Raw genomic sequence first — 12,827 nt, 5'->3', positions numbered from 1 at the left:
AGTGTGCGTGGCAGACGCATACGTGATGGAGCAGTTGGACGCGGACACAGCGTACCTGAACAGTGAGCTGACGGACCGTGTGTACATGGAGGTGCCATTTGGTATTGAGAACGCTGCGAACTACGTGTGCCAGCTGAACACGGCTATCTACGGCCTGAAGCAGGCGGCCAGTGCGTGGAACAAGACCATCCACCTCGTGTTCTTGGGGAACGGTTTCAAGAGCTGCGGGGCGGACCAGTGTGTCTACGTCAAGCGTTCCAGGAACGGCTTCATTTACGTGTGTCTGTACATCGACGACATGATCATCGCTGCGAAGACGAGTGGTGAGGTTCATGAGGTGAAGAACGCATTGAAGAACGCGTTAAAGATGAAGGAGCTCGGCACGGCGAAGTTCATCTTGGGTATGGAGATTGATCACAACAAGAACGCTCGGACGCTCATGATCAAGCAGACGAGGTACATTGACGACGTGGCGGAACGGTTCGGCCAGCGGAACGCTAAGCCTGTGGACAAGCCGTGCACGTCGGGCCTGAAGCTGACTAAGATGCAGTCGCCCGGAACGGATGAAGATCGTACTGAGATGAAGTCACGGCCGTACCGTTCCCTGATCGGATGTCTGCTGTACATCAGGACATGCACCAGACCGGACATCGCGTACGTGGTGACCCAGTTGTCGCGATTCCTGGAGAACCCCGGTCTGCAGCATTGGCGAGCTGCCATTCGCGTGCTACGCTACTTGAAGACAACCCGGGAGTACGGTATCGTGTACCAAGGTGGCGACGACAGCATCACGGTTGAAGCGTTCACGGACGTCGATTGGAGAAGCAACATTGACGACAGGCGTTCCGTGTCGTGAGTCATGGTGATGATCGGGAACGATCCCGTAGTGTTCAAGTCCAAGTTCCAGAGAACGGTTGCGCTCAGCTCTGCGGAAGCTGAGTACATGGCACTGAGCCTGTGCGTGCAGGAGGTACTCTGGACGCGTGCGATGCTGAAGGACGTGGGCAAGGAACAAGTGGACGCGACGCAGCTTTGGGATGACAACCAAGGAGCGATCGCGCTGACCCAGAACGCTGGGTACCATGCTAGGACGAAGCATGTGGACATTCGACACCACTTCATCCGCGAGAACGTGGAACGCGGAACGGTCAAGGTGGACTACGTCGAGACGAAGCAGCAACTGGCGGACATGCTGACGAAGGCGCTCGGGACGAAGACGCTCAAGCACTTGCGGGACGCTAGCGGGATCAAGGAGAAGGTCACCGTACCGTAGCGGTGAGTGGGAGTGTTGAAGTGCACCGTTAAGTACGGTTCCGCTCCGTACCTGAACCGTTGGCACGGTTCACCCTGAACCGTCCTGGAACGCTTCCTATTGACTAATCTTCGGGATGGTCAACTTGGTTGGCTCGACTGTGCAGCAAGCGGTGATTGCACAAGCAGACACAAGAGGACAACAAGAAGGAGAAGAGGGGAGTAGAGTTGAGAAGGACAAGTAGGACAACTTTGGTAACTTTAATCAACTCACTTCGGCATTTGCCATCAACAACACAGGCGTTCCTCAATACCTTCCTTCCGCTGCAACCTCGTGGGGCGAGATGCCATTGCCGCAATGGACTTTGGTCTTTTTCATCACGGGTTTCGTTCTTGTTGTGTGTGAGCGTAGTGTCTGTAAGCGTAGAAGACAATCTATTCCAGAAATGAAAGCGAAACTGAAAGCCCAACATGGTATTTTTCCCTTCAAAATCGTTTTTGATGATGAAAATTACGGTTTAGGGCTCACTAATTGCTGTTGTTTCAGTCGAGGCTGTTCTTACTTGAATGTAGAGTGGTCGACGACTACAAAATCCATCGAGAGTTCCTCCTAATCTACAATCAAAAAAAGTTACTTCACCGGTGCACGGGCGCTCGTCACATGGCTCCACACTTTGGCCCAAGATGATCCCGATCACGAACAAATTATCTCTACTTGTCCCCAGCCAGTACTGCTTCTGAAGTATGAGATACTCGGTGCCACCTTTGTCCTCAAGTTTAAGCAACCCGAAGGCTTTTAACGCGTCCGCTCGGTAGTACAGCCTCCCATTGTCCAGCCGATAGCCGCCCAGCGACGTCATCTTGTTGCGTAGCTTCAGGGTAGAGTCAACACTGCACGGCTCGGTGAAAATCGCCCACGAGTTGCGACCATACCGCGACCAAACGTACCCCACAGCCCAAATAGTTCGAGCCGTCATGACAAAACCCACAAGCGCTAGGATGAAGATGCCGTGGCCTACCAGGCTCCAGAAGTAGTAGGACACTGCGATCGCCGTGGACTTTGACCGTTCCAGTAGACTCGAACGGTTTATCGCAGTGATCATTTGCTCCTGCAAGGCTGCGCTCAGCAGCTCCCCCAGTAACGCGGTCTCGTAGCTGAACCATAAGCGCTTGAAAAATAATCGGTGTCTCTCCTTCAAGCATTTGGTGCTCTCAATGACCTCGAAGACCACCAATAAAAATCCAGACAGGTTGTAGCCCAGCGACATATACTGCACCTTGGCTAAGATCCCCTCGTTTGCGACGAGCAGGAACAGATCCGTCATCATCCCTTCAACCAGCAGGTACACAAGGGCAATCCGGTGGTATATCGTGGCACCGTGAGCCGAAAGCCGTAGATTTTCTTGGACAAAAATTACGGCTTCTTTTCGCGTAAGACTCTCGCCCAATTCATCGCATCTTCGGCCGTGGCGTTTGCACGAAATAAAGCTTCTTCGTAGTACCAGAGCTCGATACGTGATCCATATAGAGCCAACGAGTCCATAATAATACGAATGGCGGTACCCTTCGCTCCCAGTGTCTTCAGCAAGGGGTGGGCCATTGGTATCAAATGATCCGAGACCGTTGCCTCGGATGTAAACTGTGTTGTCTCTCTTGCAGTACGTCCCGGACTGCTCTTCGTAGAAGGAATAGTACCCGATACTCCCGTGGTAAAAGTACTGGTCGAACTTGTAGCTGTCGTCGGCGCAACTGGCTGGAGTGGTGGCGTACGGTGCGATCTTGGAGACTCCAATCAGATCATTCCCGTGCGTGTTGTACTGCGGCGCGACGAAATGACAGAGGCGTTTGCTGCCGACCACGTAATAGTGCGTCGACTGGACGTTCCACCAAACTCCGGACAGGATCAGCGCTTGGACAGGGCAAAGCTCCGTCAGATTTGCAGTCTCCTTCTCGATGTTTGGAGGTACGATGAGGCTTTGGGTTATCTTGTGCGGCGTGACGAACTTGAGGTAGCTGCGCGTCTGCAGGACAAACGGAACGACGCCAGCAAACAGCCATACGAGCAGTAATTTATGCTGTGCTGTCAAGATACGACTCTGTCGGGGTGGCGGTAGTCGATGAGGGAGGGATCCTCCGGCGCCGCAGTGGACCATTGCCTGCTTCACCATCCTGCTAGTAGTAGACGCAGCTAAACTTAATTCTGAAGTGGATGTAACCAGTAACGCCTGGAATCGAAAACGGATCGCCCTTTTGGGCTGATGGAGAGGTTGTTTACGTTGCTGTCAAAGGTGACCCAGCCCTTAAAGCGCTTGACATGCTCAAACACGTCCGACGGGCGCCATTTGTCTATGATCCAATGATTCACGGTCTGCATAGACTTAAGTCTTGGTTGGTCTTGGTCCAGTTGAGCAAGCCTCGAGAGCCACGTAGCACCTGGGCCCCTCTCGTCGGAATCCGGGCTGGATTCATTGTCCGTGTTGTCCAGAGCTGCAGCTTCACGAGATCTCAGAAGTCGTCTCGCTTCGCCCACACTGTTGTGCGTGGGAACCGTGATCTTCGGTCCGGTCGGGATTTCGAGAGCTTCGACGGCCGCAAAGTAGACAACGACCACCAGCATGATATTCTGCATCCTCAGACCACTTAAAAAGTGGGACAAGTCACTTTTTCCACATTCTATTAGGAAGTGACCTATTCTGGAGACAGGATGTGGGAAGGGGGAACCAATACATTAACACTGATATTCCAAAGATGGATACAGCTCAAAGGTGGGAATGCTACTAATATTTGTTCCCACCGCATGTGGGGCGTTATTAGAGATGGTATCGGGCTCTCAATTTGCCAGGAAGTGGGAAATGTGGGAATTTTCAAAATTTTCCCACTTTTGAAGTGGTCTGTGCATCCTCATCGTTTCTGGCGCTTGAGCGCGCCAGGCTTGGTTCTTGACGCTAAAACCGGAAATGAGGTCCAAACGCCGAAGTGGATTCGCTTGCAATTTCAAAATACTTTGTGCTCCTCCGTGGAACCCCATCCTGCATTGAATCATCAGCTTGTTTCTGGTACATATGCGGGCAGTTCTGACTTCAATAATGCACACAATGTAGTACTGATGCGGTCTTGCAAATGTTCTCTGGATTTTACCCAGAGTTATTAGGGCGATACGACTGCAGGTGCAAATCACTATAAAAATGCAAGCTCCGCTATCGGTTATAAACGAACGAATCATTAACGTATCGGAACGTACCCGTTAACTTTAATAAACGCTTGGATAATATATTATCCAGCGGCGTGTTGCTCGAGTCTTTTAGGGTCGACATTCGCGTGACACGATCGATCGAATGTCGCTCGACCATGACTCCAAACATGTGTTTGCAGTACATGTATGTTCAACGATGTTAAATCGATGTCGCCACGTTCAAGTCATGGAACGACACCCACGAACACCCACGACTTCAATTTAAAGTCGTGAGTGTCGTTGAAGTCTTCAAACGATGCTGGTCTCGTTTCAACGATTCTGCACGTGCATACGTACCGTTACCGCCGCATTCAAGCCTTGACGTTGGCTGCATATTATTGCAAGATAGCTAAGGCATAGCGAGTGACCAGTACATGCTTGCGTAAGGGCTTGAGAAAGTTGGCAGTGCATGCTTTCATGGTTTCGGAACTTGGTAGCAAACCCGAATAAAGACAAAAGCACCAACTGCTGAAATTTAAGGATACTTCGCTCTAACCAAAGAACCTCGGGCAGAACTGCTAGGCACATTTAAGATAAATTAACTTAGAATCAAACCTAGAATCAAAACTACATGATAAAATCCAGAGCTTCTCCGTGCTTTAGCACGGCTTAGTCGTCATCGAGAGCTAGAACTTATGTTACGGTGGTTGGGAATCTGAGCGTTAAAACCACAGCAGCACTGCTAATAACTTATGAATGCGGCGCAGGTACACTTTATCATTCTCGATAGAGCAAAAAGATAGCGAGCAACAATCGGCAAGCCCATTCGCATTCGCGTTCGAGTTTGTAAAAAAAAATACTTACGTCTCAAGTTACGGTTGTTTTGGATGATTTGAGAAAATTGCTAACTTGAGCCTAGCTTACGTGTTCATGTACAATACTCGTGGACTACATGTACTATCCCAGAATGCAAGCCGTAGCGGGTCGATCTAATATATAGGGATCTGCCCAACAGTGTCGCAACACCCATAAAACGCCGGTGCAAGGAGAATTTTTGAGTTGGATATCTTCTAGCAATGATCGCTAAACGGATCTCCACACATTTTCTTTACTTAAAGTAGTTTCAACACGTTTTGTTAGCAGGAAAACGGAGACAGATTCATTTGCTAAAGCCTGGCTATGCGTATTGTCAACAATGTGTGCAGGATTCCACAGATGATGGGCTCTCTTTCCAATTAGCAGCTATAGTATGCCTCTAGTCTAATGTTTAGCGGCTCCATCGCTGGCTTTCACCAGAATATAAACCTTAAAGCACTACGGATGATCACCCAACATCGTTTTAAGGACCTGGGATACTCTGGTTCGAATACCTTTAGCGCTGAACCTGCCAGTAAAATAACCAAAATTGGCTGTAGGTTATGCCGAAGTTGTGTACTGGCAAGCGAGTTTGTGTAAGAATACAATGTCAAGTATTTGTGAACATCTATTGGCAGATGAATTTTGAACTGGAGGATTCATCCAAGCATACATACCTAAGTAAGTCCAAGTCGACACGGAGTCAGCATTCTGCTTATTGGAGAGGGTTATGGATCTCGCGTTCACACTTGTATCATAAATCCGTGTATCGGCATCGTTTGTTTCACTTCACTAAAACCTGAAGCGGATGGAGAAGCTTCGAGCCTGTATAGATGCTTGGTGCGGCCAGATTACGATATTCGTATTTTAATCACCGTGCCTAAAATCTTGTGTAGTATAGTTATTTCTTGATAGTGGCAGCCAATACTGTACGACTGTACTGCGACGAACTCGTCACCGCTTTCTGTACGAGCCCAAGCGATTCAAAAATCTCCGAGGAAAGTAATAATGAAGATGCTGCTAAAGGGAGGGAAACAATATCAATTAATAGTACAGTTGAGAAACAGTGCGCTGGCTACAGTAGTCACGCGTGCAATCGATTTTAATGCCGAGCACTTAGGGTCGTTGTGTAACCGTGCAGACTCATGCTGCAAGCGGGTGTTCCTCGGGGAAGAACTGTAGGTCTACACCCGTTGAACCGGGGAATAGCGTAGCTATTGCTACATGGTACAAATCGGCACTGGTCGCAGCATTTTAATATTTACTGAAGTACATGTGAGAAACTGCGAGTTTAGCCGCTCAACAATGAGAAAGATCACAGATCACGGAACTTAATTTCGTCTAGGGAACGCTTCTTGTCGCCATCTTCTGCCACGCCTGCCAATAATTCGTGTACTGCCTTACAATTGCTTCCGTTGCGCCGTGCTCCGTTACCACCCCGGACCTCTTCAGCAGCTCCTCGACAACGGTGGGGGTTAGTACTTTCTCTTTGAACCATTGCTTGAACTGATAAAACTGCACGCCTTCAGCAAGACTCTTCAGATCCGGAATTTGTTTCAGCGATTCCAAGGCAACTGCCAATGGGATTTCCGACGCGTCAGGGCCCAACAAACGGTAGATGTCACCATCCGTAAAGCGGCCCTCTCCATTCTTGGCTCGGTACGCCTTCATAAATCTGAACCACTGGATCGTTCTCTTGCTGTGATCAAACTTGGTCCAAGTCTTGTAGCGATTGACATACTTCAATGCCTCCGAAGGGTACTAGTTGATTTTGATCCATAGCTTCACGGCCAGGTTCAAGTCCCATTTTTCCCATTTTTGTATCCACCCAGTCGGTTGGTCCAGTTGAGCAAGCATCGAGACCCACTTCGCATCTGTGCTTCTCTCCTCTGGATTCCGGCCGGAGTCATTGTTATCGCCCAGAGCTGCGGATTCACGTGATCTCAGGAGTCGTCTCGCTTCGCCGACGCTGTTGTACGCGGCAACAGTGACCTTCGAACTGGAGGGTTTTCTGAGAGCTTCGACGGCCGCAAAGTAGACAACGACCACCACCAGCATGATGGTTGGCATCCCAGTAAGCATTTGCATTTTCTACAAGCTCTAAACAGATATCAACCAAGGTTCGCATTTTTAATTTTGTAAAGCATTGCCGGTAGACAGTTTGAACTGGCAAATATCCGGGCAGATGCTGCGGCTGCGAAGCAGGCGCAGGAGATGACCGTAGCTAATAAAAATAATGAAAAATAAAAAGAAGGGGTTTATACCAAAATTCTCCTATCCCAGCCTTCGCGGAGCCCTAGTTGAGATTCGAGACTTTACCATCGACCTTTTGAGTACTTCAAGTATTTCTTATTGTACCTGTAGAATTTCCACTATAGGTATCTAGCAAGCACTATCGTTCTGAAAATCTTGGTTATTAAGACTTTGAAGTGTTGTATATAGCGAATTTGGCTAACATACTTGTCAGGTTAGAGTAGTGCACACAGCGATTTTCAGAAATGCACATGGGCGGTAACGCCAGACGATGAAGCAGATCCTGTCATCGATATTTAGCAGCAACATGCACGACAAATAATGCCCTTGATTACGCCTGCGGAAAAATATTGATTGAGTCTCCTACACTCGGGACAATCTGGCTATTTACTCGTAGAAAGCGCCTATACGGGCTCGGGGGTCCTTCATCCGCTTCACCTCCTAAGCTCTCAGCGAAGAAACTTACTACGCCGACGCAAGGATGCGCGATGCAAGGCTGAACGCGATCTCCATACACCTTTCCAATAACAAGAAAATCATTCCTCGGTACTGAGAACCAATGCAACTTCCGTAGCGCCATGAACTCGCCTCCGTCCTCTTTCTCCATCTTGAAGAGTCCAAAGGATTTAAGCGCTTGCGGTGCGTACTACAATTTCTCATCTACCCAACGATAGCCCGCTAGCATCGTCATTTTATTGCGTCGTCCAAGTACAGTGTCAACACAGCACGAAGCCGAGAAAATGCTCATAGTTCGGTGCGTCCACCAGACGTACAGAACTGCCGACAGTGCTCGCACTGACATGATGAATCCAATAGCGAATAGAACAAAGCTTCCGTGGCCTGCGATGCTCCAGATATAGTGAGAGACGGCCAGACTAACGTGGTTGGAAGCCTTGAACATGCATGTCTGGTTGATATGCGTGAAGAAAGTTTGCTGAAGTGCCGCCCCCGGGATTTCTCCAAGAAGGGAAGACTCGTAGGAGGACAAAAGCCGCTTAATAAACACCCGCGTCTTCTCACGCAACCAATAAGTGCTTTCAATGATCTTGAACACCAGCAGCAGCATTCCCGATAAATTGTAGCCGAGCGAGACGTACTGGATCTTGGAGAAGAAGCCGTTGTTCGAGACCAGAAGAAAAGTGTCACTCATGAGCCCTTCGATCAGCAGATAAAGCAGCAAAACTCGATGAGTTCTCGTCGCGTCGTGCGCTGTGAGACGCAGTTGCTCGTGGATAAGCACCACCGCTTCTTTTCTTCTAAGCCCGACGCCCATTTTGTCGCATCTTCGCCCGTATCGGCTGCACAAAATGAAGCTCCGAAGCAGCACTAGACCCCGGTATATGACCCAAATGCCCCCAATCGCGCCGTACCAGTAAGATTTGCGATAGTCAGTGCTCCCCAAGTCTTCCACGAGATCAGAGCCGTTCATGTCATACGTGCCAAGACCTTTTGCAGCGAGGTACGCGGTCTTGTCGCTGGTACAATAAGTGCCTGCGCACTCTTCGTAGAAGGAAAAGTACCCAAAACTGCCGTGGTAGAAGTACATTTCCATCGAATAGCTGTCATCAGTACATCCACCTGGGCTCGTATAAAATGGCGGCACCTTCGTTGTCCCAATCAACAGATTCCCGTGAATATTGTACTGCGGGACGACGAAATGGCAAACCAATCCTCGTGGGAGATCGTAGTAGTGCGTGAACTGAATATTCCACCACACTTGGCCCAGGTAAATGCCCTCGAGGGGGCAAATCTGCGTCAAGTTTGCGATTTGTTTCTCCACACCTGGCTGGATCACGATAATCTCCGTGATCTTGTGCGGCGTCACGAATTTGCAGTAGCTTCACAGCTGCAGGATGAAAGGCGCCAGTCCCAGGAAGGCCCAAGCCGCCATCAATAAGCGAGAGGATGTGATACACCGAGCGATTTGAGACGCCGATGGGATTATTGACACAGGAGTGCGCCGTGTTTCTTGACGATCTTGGCTCCCCTTCATGCTTGCGTCGTGCTGTTCAGTGGTTGCTGCTGAAACGGATGCGCCTGCTCGACTTGACAATTTTTGGCGCCGTCTTCTGTTAAAAATGAATTCGCCGATGCCGGCCTATGACGATGGTAGTACATTCAACGACTTTGGATCTGCTGCTACTTTGTTTCGCACGCGAATAAAAAGAGATCGATGATTTTCCGTTTGCGCAGAATCGCCTCCAATAACCTGGTCGAAGAAGCTCACGATTCCAGTGCAAGGTCTCTCGGCACACACTCCCATCGTTTCACCAGCAACAAAGCCGATAACGAACAGATTATCCGTCGGAACCTCGAGCCAGTGGATTTTACGCAGCACCACAAACTCCGCTCCATCCCCTTCCTTCATCTTGAGCAGTCCAAAAGCCTTCAGCGCTTCTGTAGTGTAGTACAGCTTCTCATCTTCATAAAGGTAGCCTCCAAGCATCGTCATTTTATTTGGCAAAGCTAACGTGGTGTCGACACAGCACGGCGCAAAGAACACTGCGAGTGTCTGATGCTTCCAAGACACGTATACGAATGCCCAGAGTGCCCGAATGCAGATGATGTATGCCACTAGACCCAGTACGATAAACCCATGGCCTACTAGGCTCCAGACATAGTAATACACAGCTACAGCCGTGGACTTCGAGTCGCTCAGACGAGATCGATTGAGTGTCGTGATGTAGTGATGCAGTGCGACCACACTTAGCAGTTCTCCGAGCATTGACGACTCGTAGCAGAATAACAGGCGCTTAAAGAACACCTTCCATCTCTCGGACAGCCATTTCATGTTCTCAATCATCTCGTACACCAGCAAAAGCAAACCCGAAAGGTTGTAGCCCAGGGAAATGTATTGGATCTTGACGAGGATGCCATCTTGCGCTATCAGCATGAACAAGTCGCTCATTAGGCCTTCAATGAGTAGGTAAAGCATGACTGCTCGATGATAATTCGTCGCTCCGTGGGCTGTCAGGCGCATATTTTCTTGCGCGTAGACCACCGCAACTCTCTGGCAAACCGGTTCCCCCGTAAAATCGCACCTTCGGCCGCATTTGGACTGTTCGATACACCAGCCAAATTCCACAGAAAATGCTGTACCAATACGACTTTCGATAGCTGTCGTCTCCAGTGTCGTGAACCAAATTCGATCCATTGCTGTCATAGGTACCGAGTCCACGTACTCGCACATACGCGGCCTTGTCCAGGGCGCAGTATGTCCCCTCCGCTTCCTCGTAGAACGCGTAGCACCCGATACTACCGTGATAAAAGTAATATTCCAGCGGGTAGCTATCGTTAGCACAGTCGGAGGGTGTTGTTGCGGATGGCTGAGACTTTATCGAGCGCGGTAGATAATTCCCGTGAATATTGTACTGGGGGATAACGAAGTGACACAGCCTCCCGTGCTCCATCTCGAAGTAGTGAATCGCCTCAACGTTCCAGTGAACATGAGCGATATACAGCGGGGAGTAATTATTATCTGTTGCTAATTTACTGGATCATCTGTTGCGGGCAAATCAGCGGAAAATCTGTTGCCCGAGTCGGTTTATCTGTTGCGTGGTGTAGGGGACGAAAGCAACAGGTTTTCTGTACGGAAATCCTGCAACAGATTACATGTCGAGTTGACTCGGTATATCTGTTGCCTATGTGAGTACTTGTTGTGCTTATGCATCGAGTAAGAGCACCCCCGCTATTTATCCGAAGGCGGTCGATGCTTGATAGGATTCTTTTAAAGGGCTCGCATGAATTTCGCGAAGGCTATGTGAAAGTAGGATGGTCATAGCAGTAAATTTATTACTTGAAGGTCATAACACCGTCCTCCAGCTCCAAAAGATGCTACGCTGCACATTTTCCGCGTCTGGCGTCGGCTCCTGTACAGTCCCGCATCACCTCAACGTCTTCAGGCATCGGATCTATTGCGTCTCGCTCTACATGCACTGCTTCTTACTCGAATTACTGTTGCTCTGGTGCAGGCAACCCCTCTTCGGGCACGGACTTGTGATCCGCCTCGGACTAGGCCAAGTTTGGATTGCGCTGGATCTTGATTTAGATGGTTGGGCCACGTTCACCTGTACACATGAACGCGAGATGAGCTTGCTTACCTGTGGATGTGACTAAGATAAATAATAGTTGCGTGGTCTCCAATAGCTCTTCTTCGCTCGTTGTTATGTAGCCGCCAAGGCATTTGCCCCTGTGCGAGCTTGTACACGTCGCGAATACATAGTACTGAAGGACTCACTGTCTAGTGCCCACGCTCTTCGCACGAGGGGGTAGCTTTGCACTCTACTACCTCAGGAAGCACCCGGAGGAAGTCCAGTCCATGAGTACGAGTCGCCATAGTCTGTTGTGCCCACGCTCCAAACACGCCGAAGTACTCGGTAGTACAAGTCGTACTTCGCTTCCTCATCGAACCCAGTGATCATGGAGACGGTCTCCTGGATGCTGCCTGCAGTCCAGTAGCAAGCGCACTCAACCGTTTGGCGCTGTAATATGAGTTTTAGCTCAAACAAAAATCTATGCGGATAAAGAGAGTATGGAGATCGAGAGCGACAGTGGATGACGAGAGCAGATCCTAAAGTCCCGCAGACTGGAGTGAACTACATCGTGCAACCCCGTAACTTAGACGAAGGGCAGCGGTGACATCTACGGTACTGTAGCCACTCGCAGCTCCGAAGCTGTTGTCGGCGTGGCCGACGGATGCTCGTGTTAATGCATTGTTCCGTTAATGTCACTCTCAGTGGCCACGTGCACTACATCGTACTACCCAGCGGACGTGAGTCGACACCTCCGTCCGATGACTTCACGCATACTTAAGTACGCGCGCGATCGGGGCTACCACGGACACAACGGCTCTCATTACTACAATTGGGGCTATGGCTATGACAAATTCGACCCTCAGGGCTACCGCTCTTACGACCAAGGCCGTTCTTCCTGTGATGATGGCTATGGGGGTCGTTATGACCGCTCTGATCGTTATGACTCAGGAGGACAACGTGACCTCACCGCAGTGATCCTTCACCTCGTGGATCGACCCGTAAGCGCGTGGTCTGCTGTTAAATCCTTGGAAACACTGAAGAAGCTGTAACTCATCCCTGGCACCAATTGGTCCAGTAGCACCTCATGCGCTTTAAAATAGGTCACACACTCTTCGCGATAGGCTTGGACGTCAAGAGCGCACCCGTGGCGACGTTGACTTGCCATACCTGTGCTGCTGATGTCGTAGCACGCCTGCGCCAGAAGTCACAGTCCTCGTTGGCCTCTAAGGGGAACGGCAAGCTATCATCTGGATGCAACAATA

At 49.8% G+C, this 12,827-nt stretch overlaps 4 protein-coding genes across 4 annotated transcripts; all 4 read right to left on the bottom strand.

The window, feature by feature from the left end:
• Nucleotides 1–1,769: 1,769 nt before the first annotated feature.
• On the bottom strand, nt 1,770–3,404 carry PHYSODRAFT_522671 (hypothetical protein; the record flags this gene model as incomplete). The annotated part of the gene is made up of 1 exon (XM_009536357.1): nt 1,770–3,404. The coding sequence occupies one exon, from the start codon at nt 3,402–3,404 to the stop codon at nt 1,770–1,772; it is 1,635 nt and encodes a 544-aa protein (XP_009534652.1).
• Nucleotides 3,405–3,445: 41 nt separating this feature from the next.
• On the bottom strand, nt 3,446–3,880 carry PHYSODRAFT_288498 (hypothetical protein; the record flags this gene model as incomplete). The annotated part of the gene is made up of 1 exon (XM_009536356.1): nt 3,446–3,880. The coding sequence occupies one exon, from the start codon at nt 3,878–3,880 to the stop codon at nt 3,446–3,448; it is 435 nt and encodes a 144-aa protein (XP_009534651.1).
• Nucleotides 3,881–6,619: 2,739 nt separating this feature from the next.
• Nucleotides 6,620–6,949, bottom strand: PHYSODRAFT_265359 (hypothetical protein; the record flags this gene model as incomplete). The annotated part of the gene is made up of 1 exon (XM_009536355.1): nt 6,620–6,949. One exon carries the CDS (start codon nt 6,947–6,949, stop codon nt 6,620–6,622), a length of 330 nt encoding a protein of 109 aa, XP_009534650.1.
• A 90-nt stretch (nt 6,950–7,039) lies between these two features.
• PHYSODRAFT_288497 (hypothetical protein) lies at nt 7,040–7,348 on the bottom strand (the record flags this gene model as incomplete). The annotated part of the gene is made up of 1 exon (XM_009536354.1): nt 7,040–7,348. Exon 1 carries the CDS (start codon nt 7,334–7,336, stop codon nt 7,040–7,042), a length of 297 nt encoding a protein of 98 aa, XP_009534649.1. The 5' UTR covers nt 7,337–7,348.
• Nucleotides 7,349–12,827: the final 5,479 nt, after the last annotated feature.

The sequence above is a fragment of the Phytophthora sojae genome (assembly GCF_000149755.1).
Source record: "Phytophthora sojae unplaced genomic scaffold PHYSOscaffold_9, whole genome shotgun sequence".
In the NCBI taxonomy this organism is placed as follows: domain Eukaryota; phylum Oomycota; class Peronosporomycetes; order Peronosporales; family Peronosporaceae; genus Phytophthora; species Phytophthora sojae.
The sequence above is the reverse complement of the archived record's forward strand: the minus strand, read 5'-3'. Positions and strand labels throughout refer to the sequence as shown.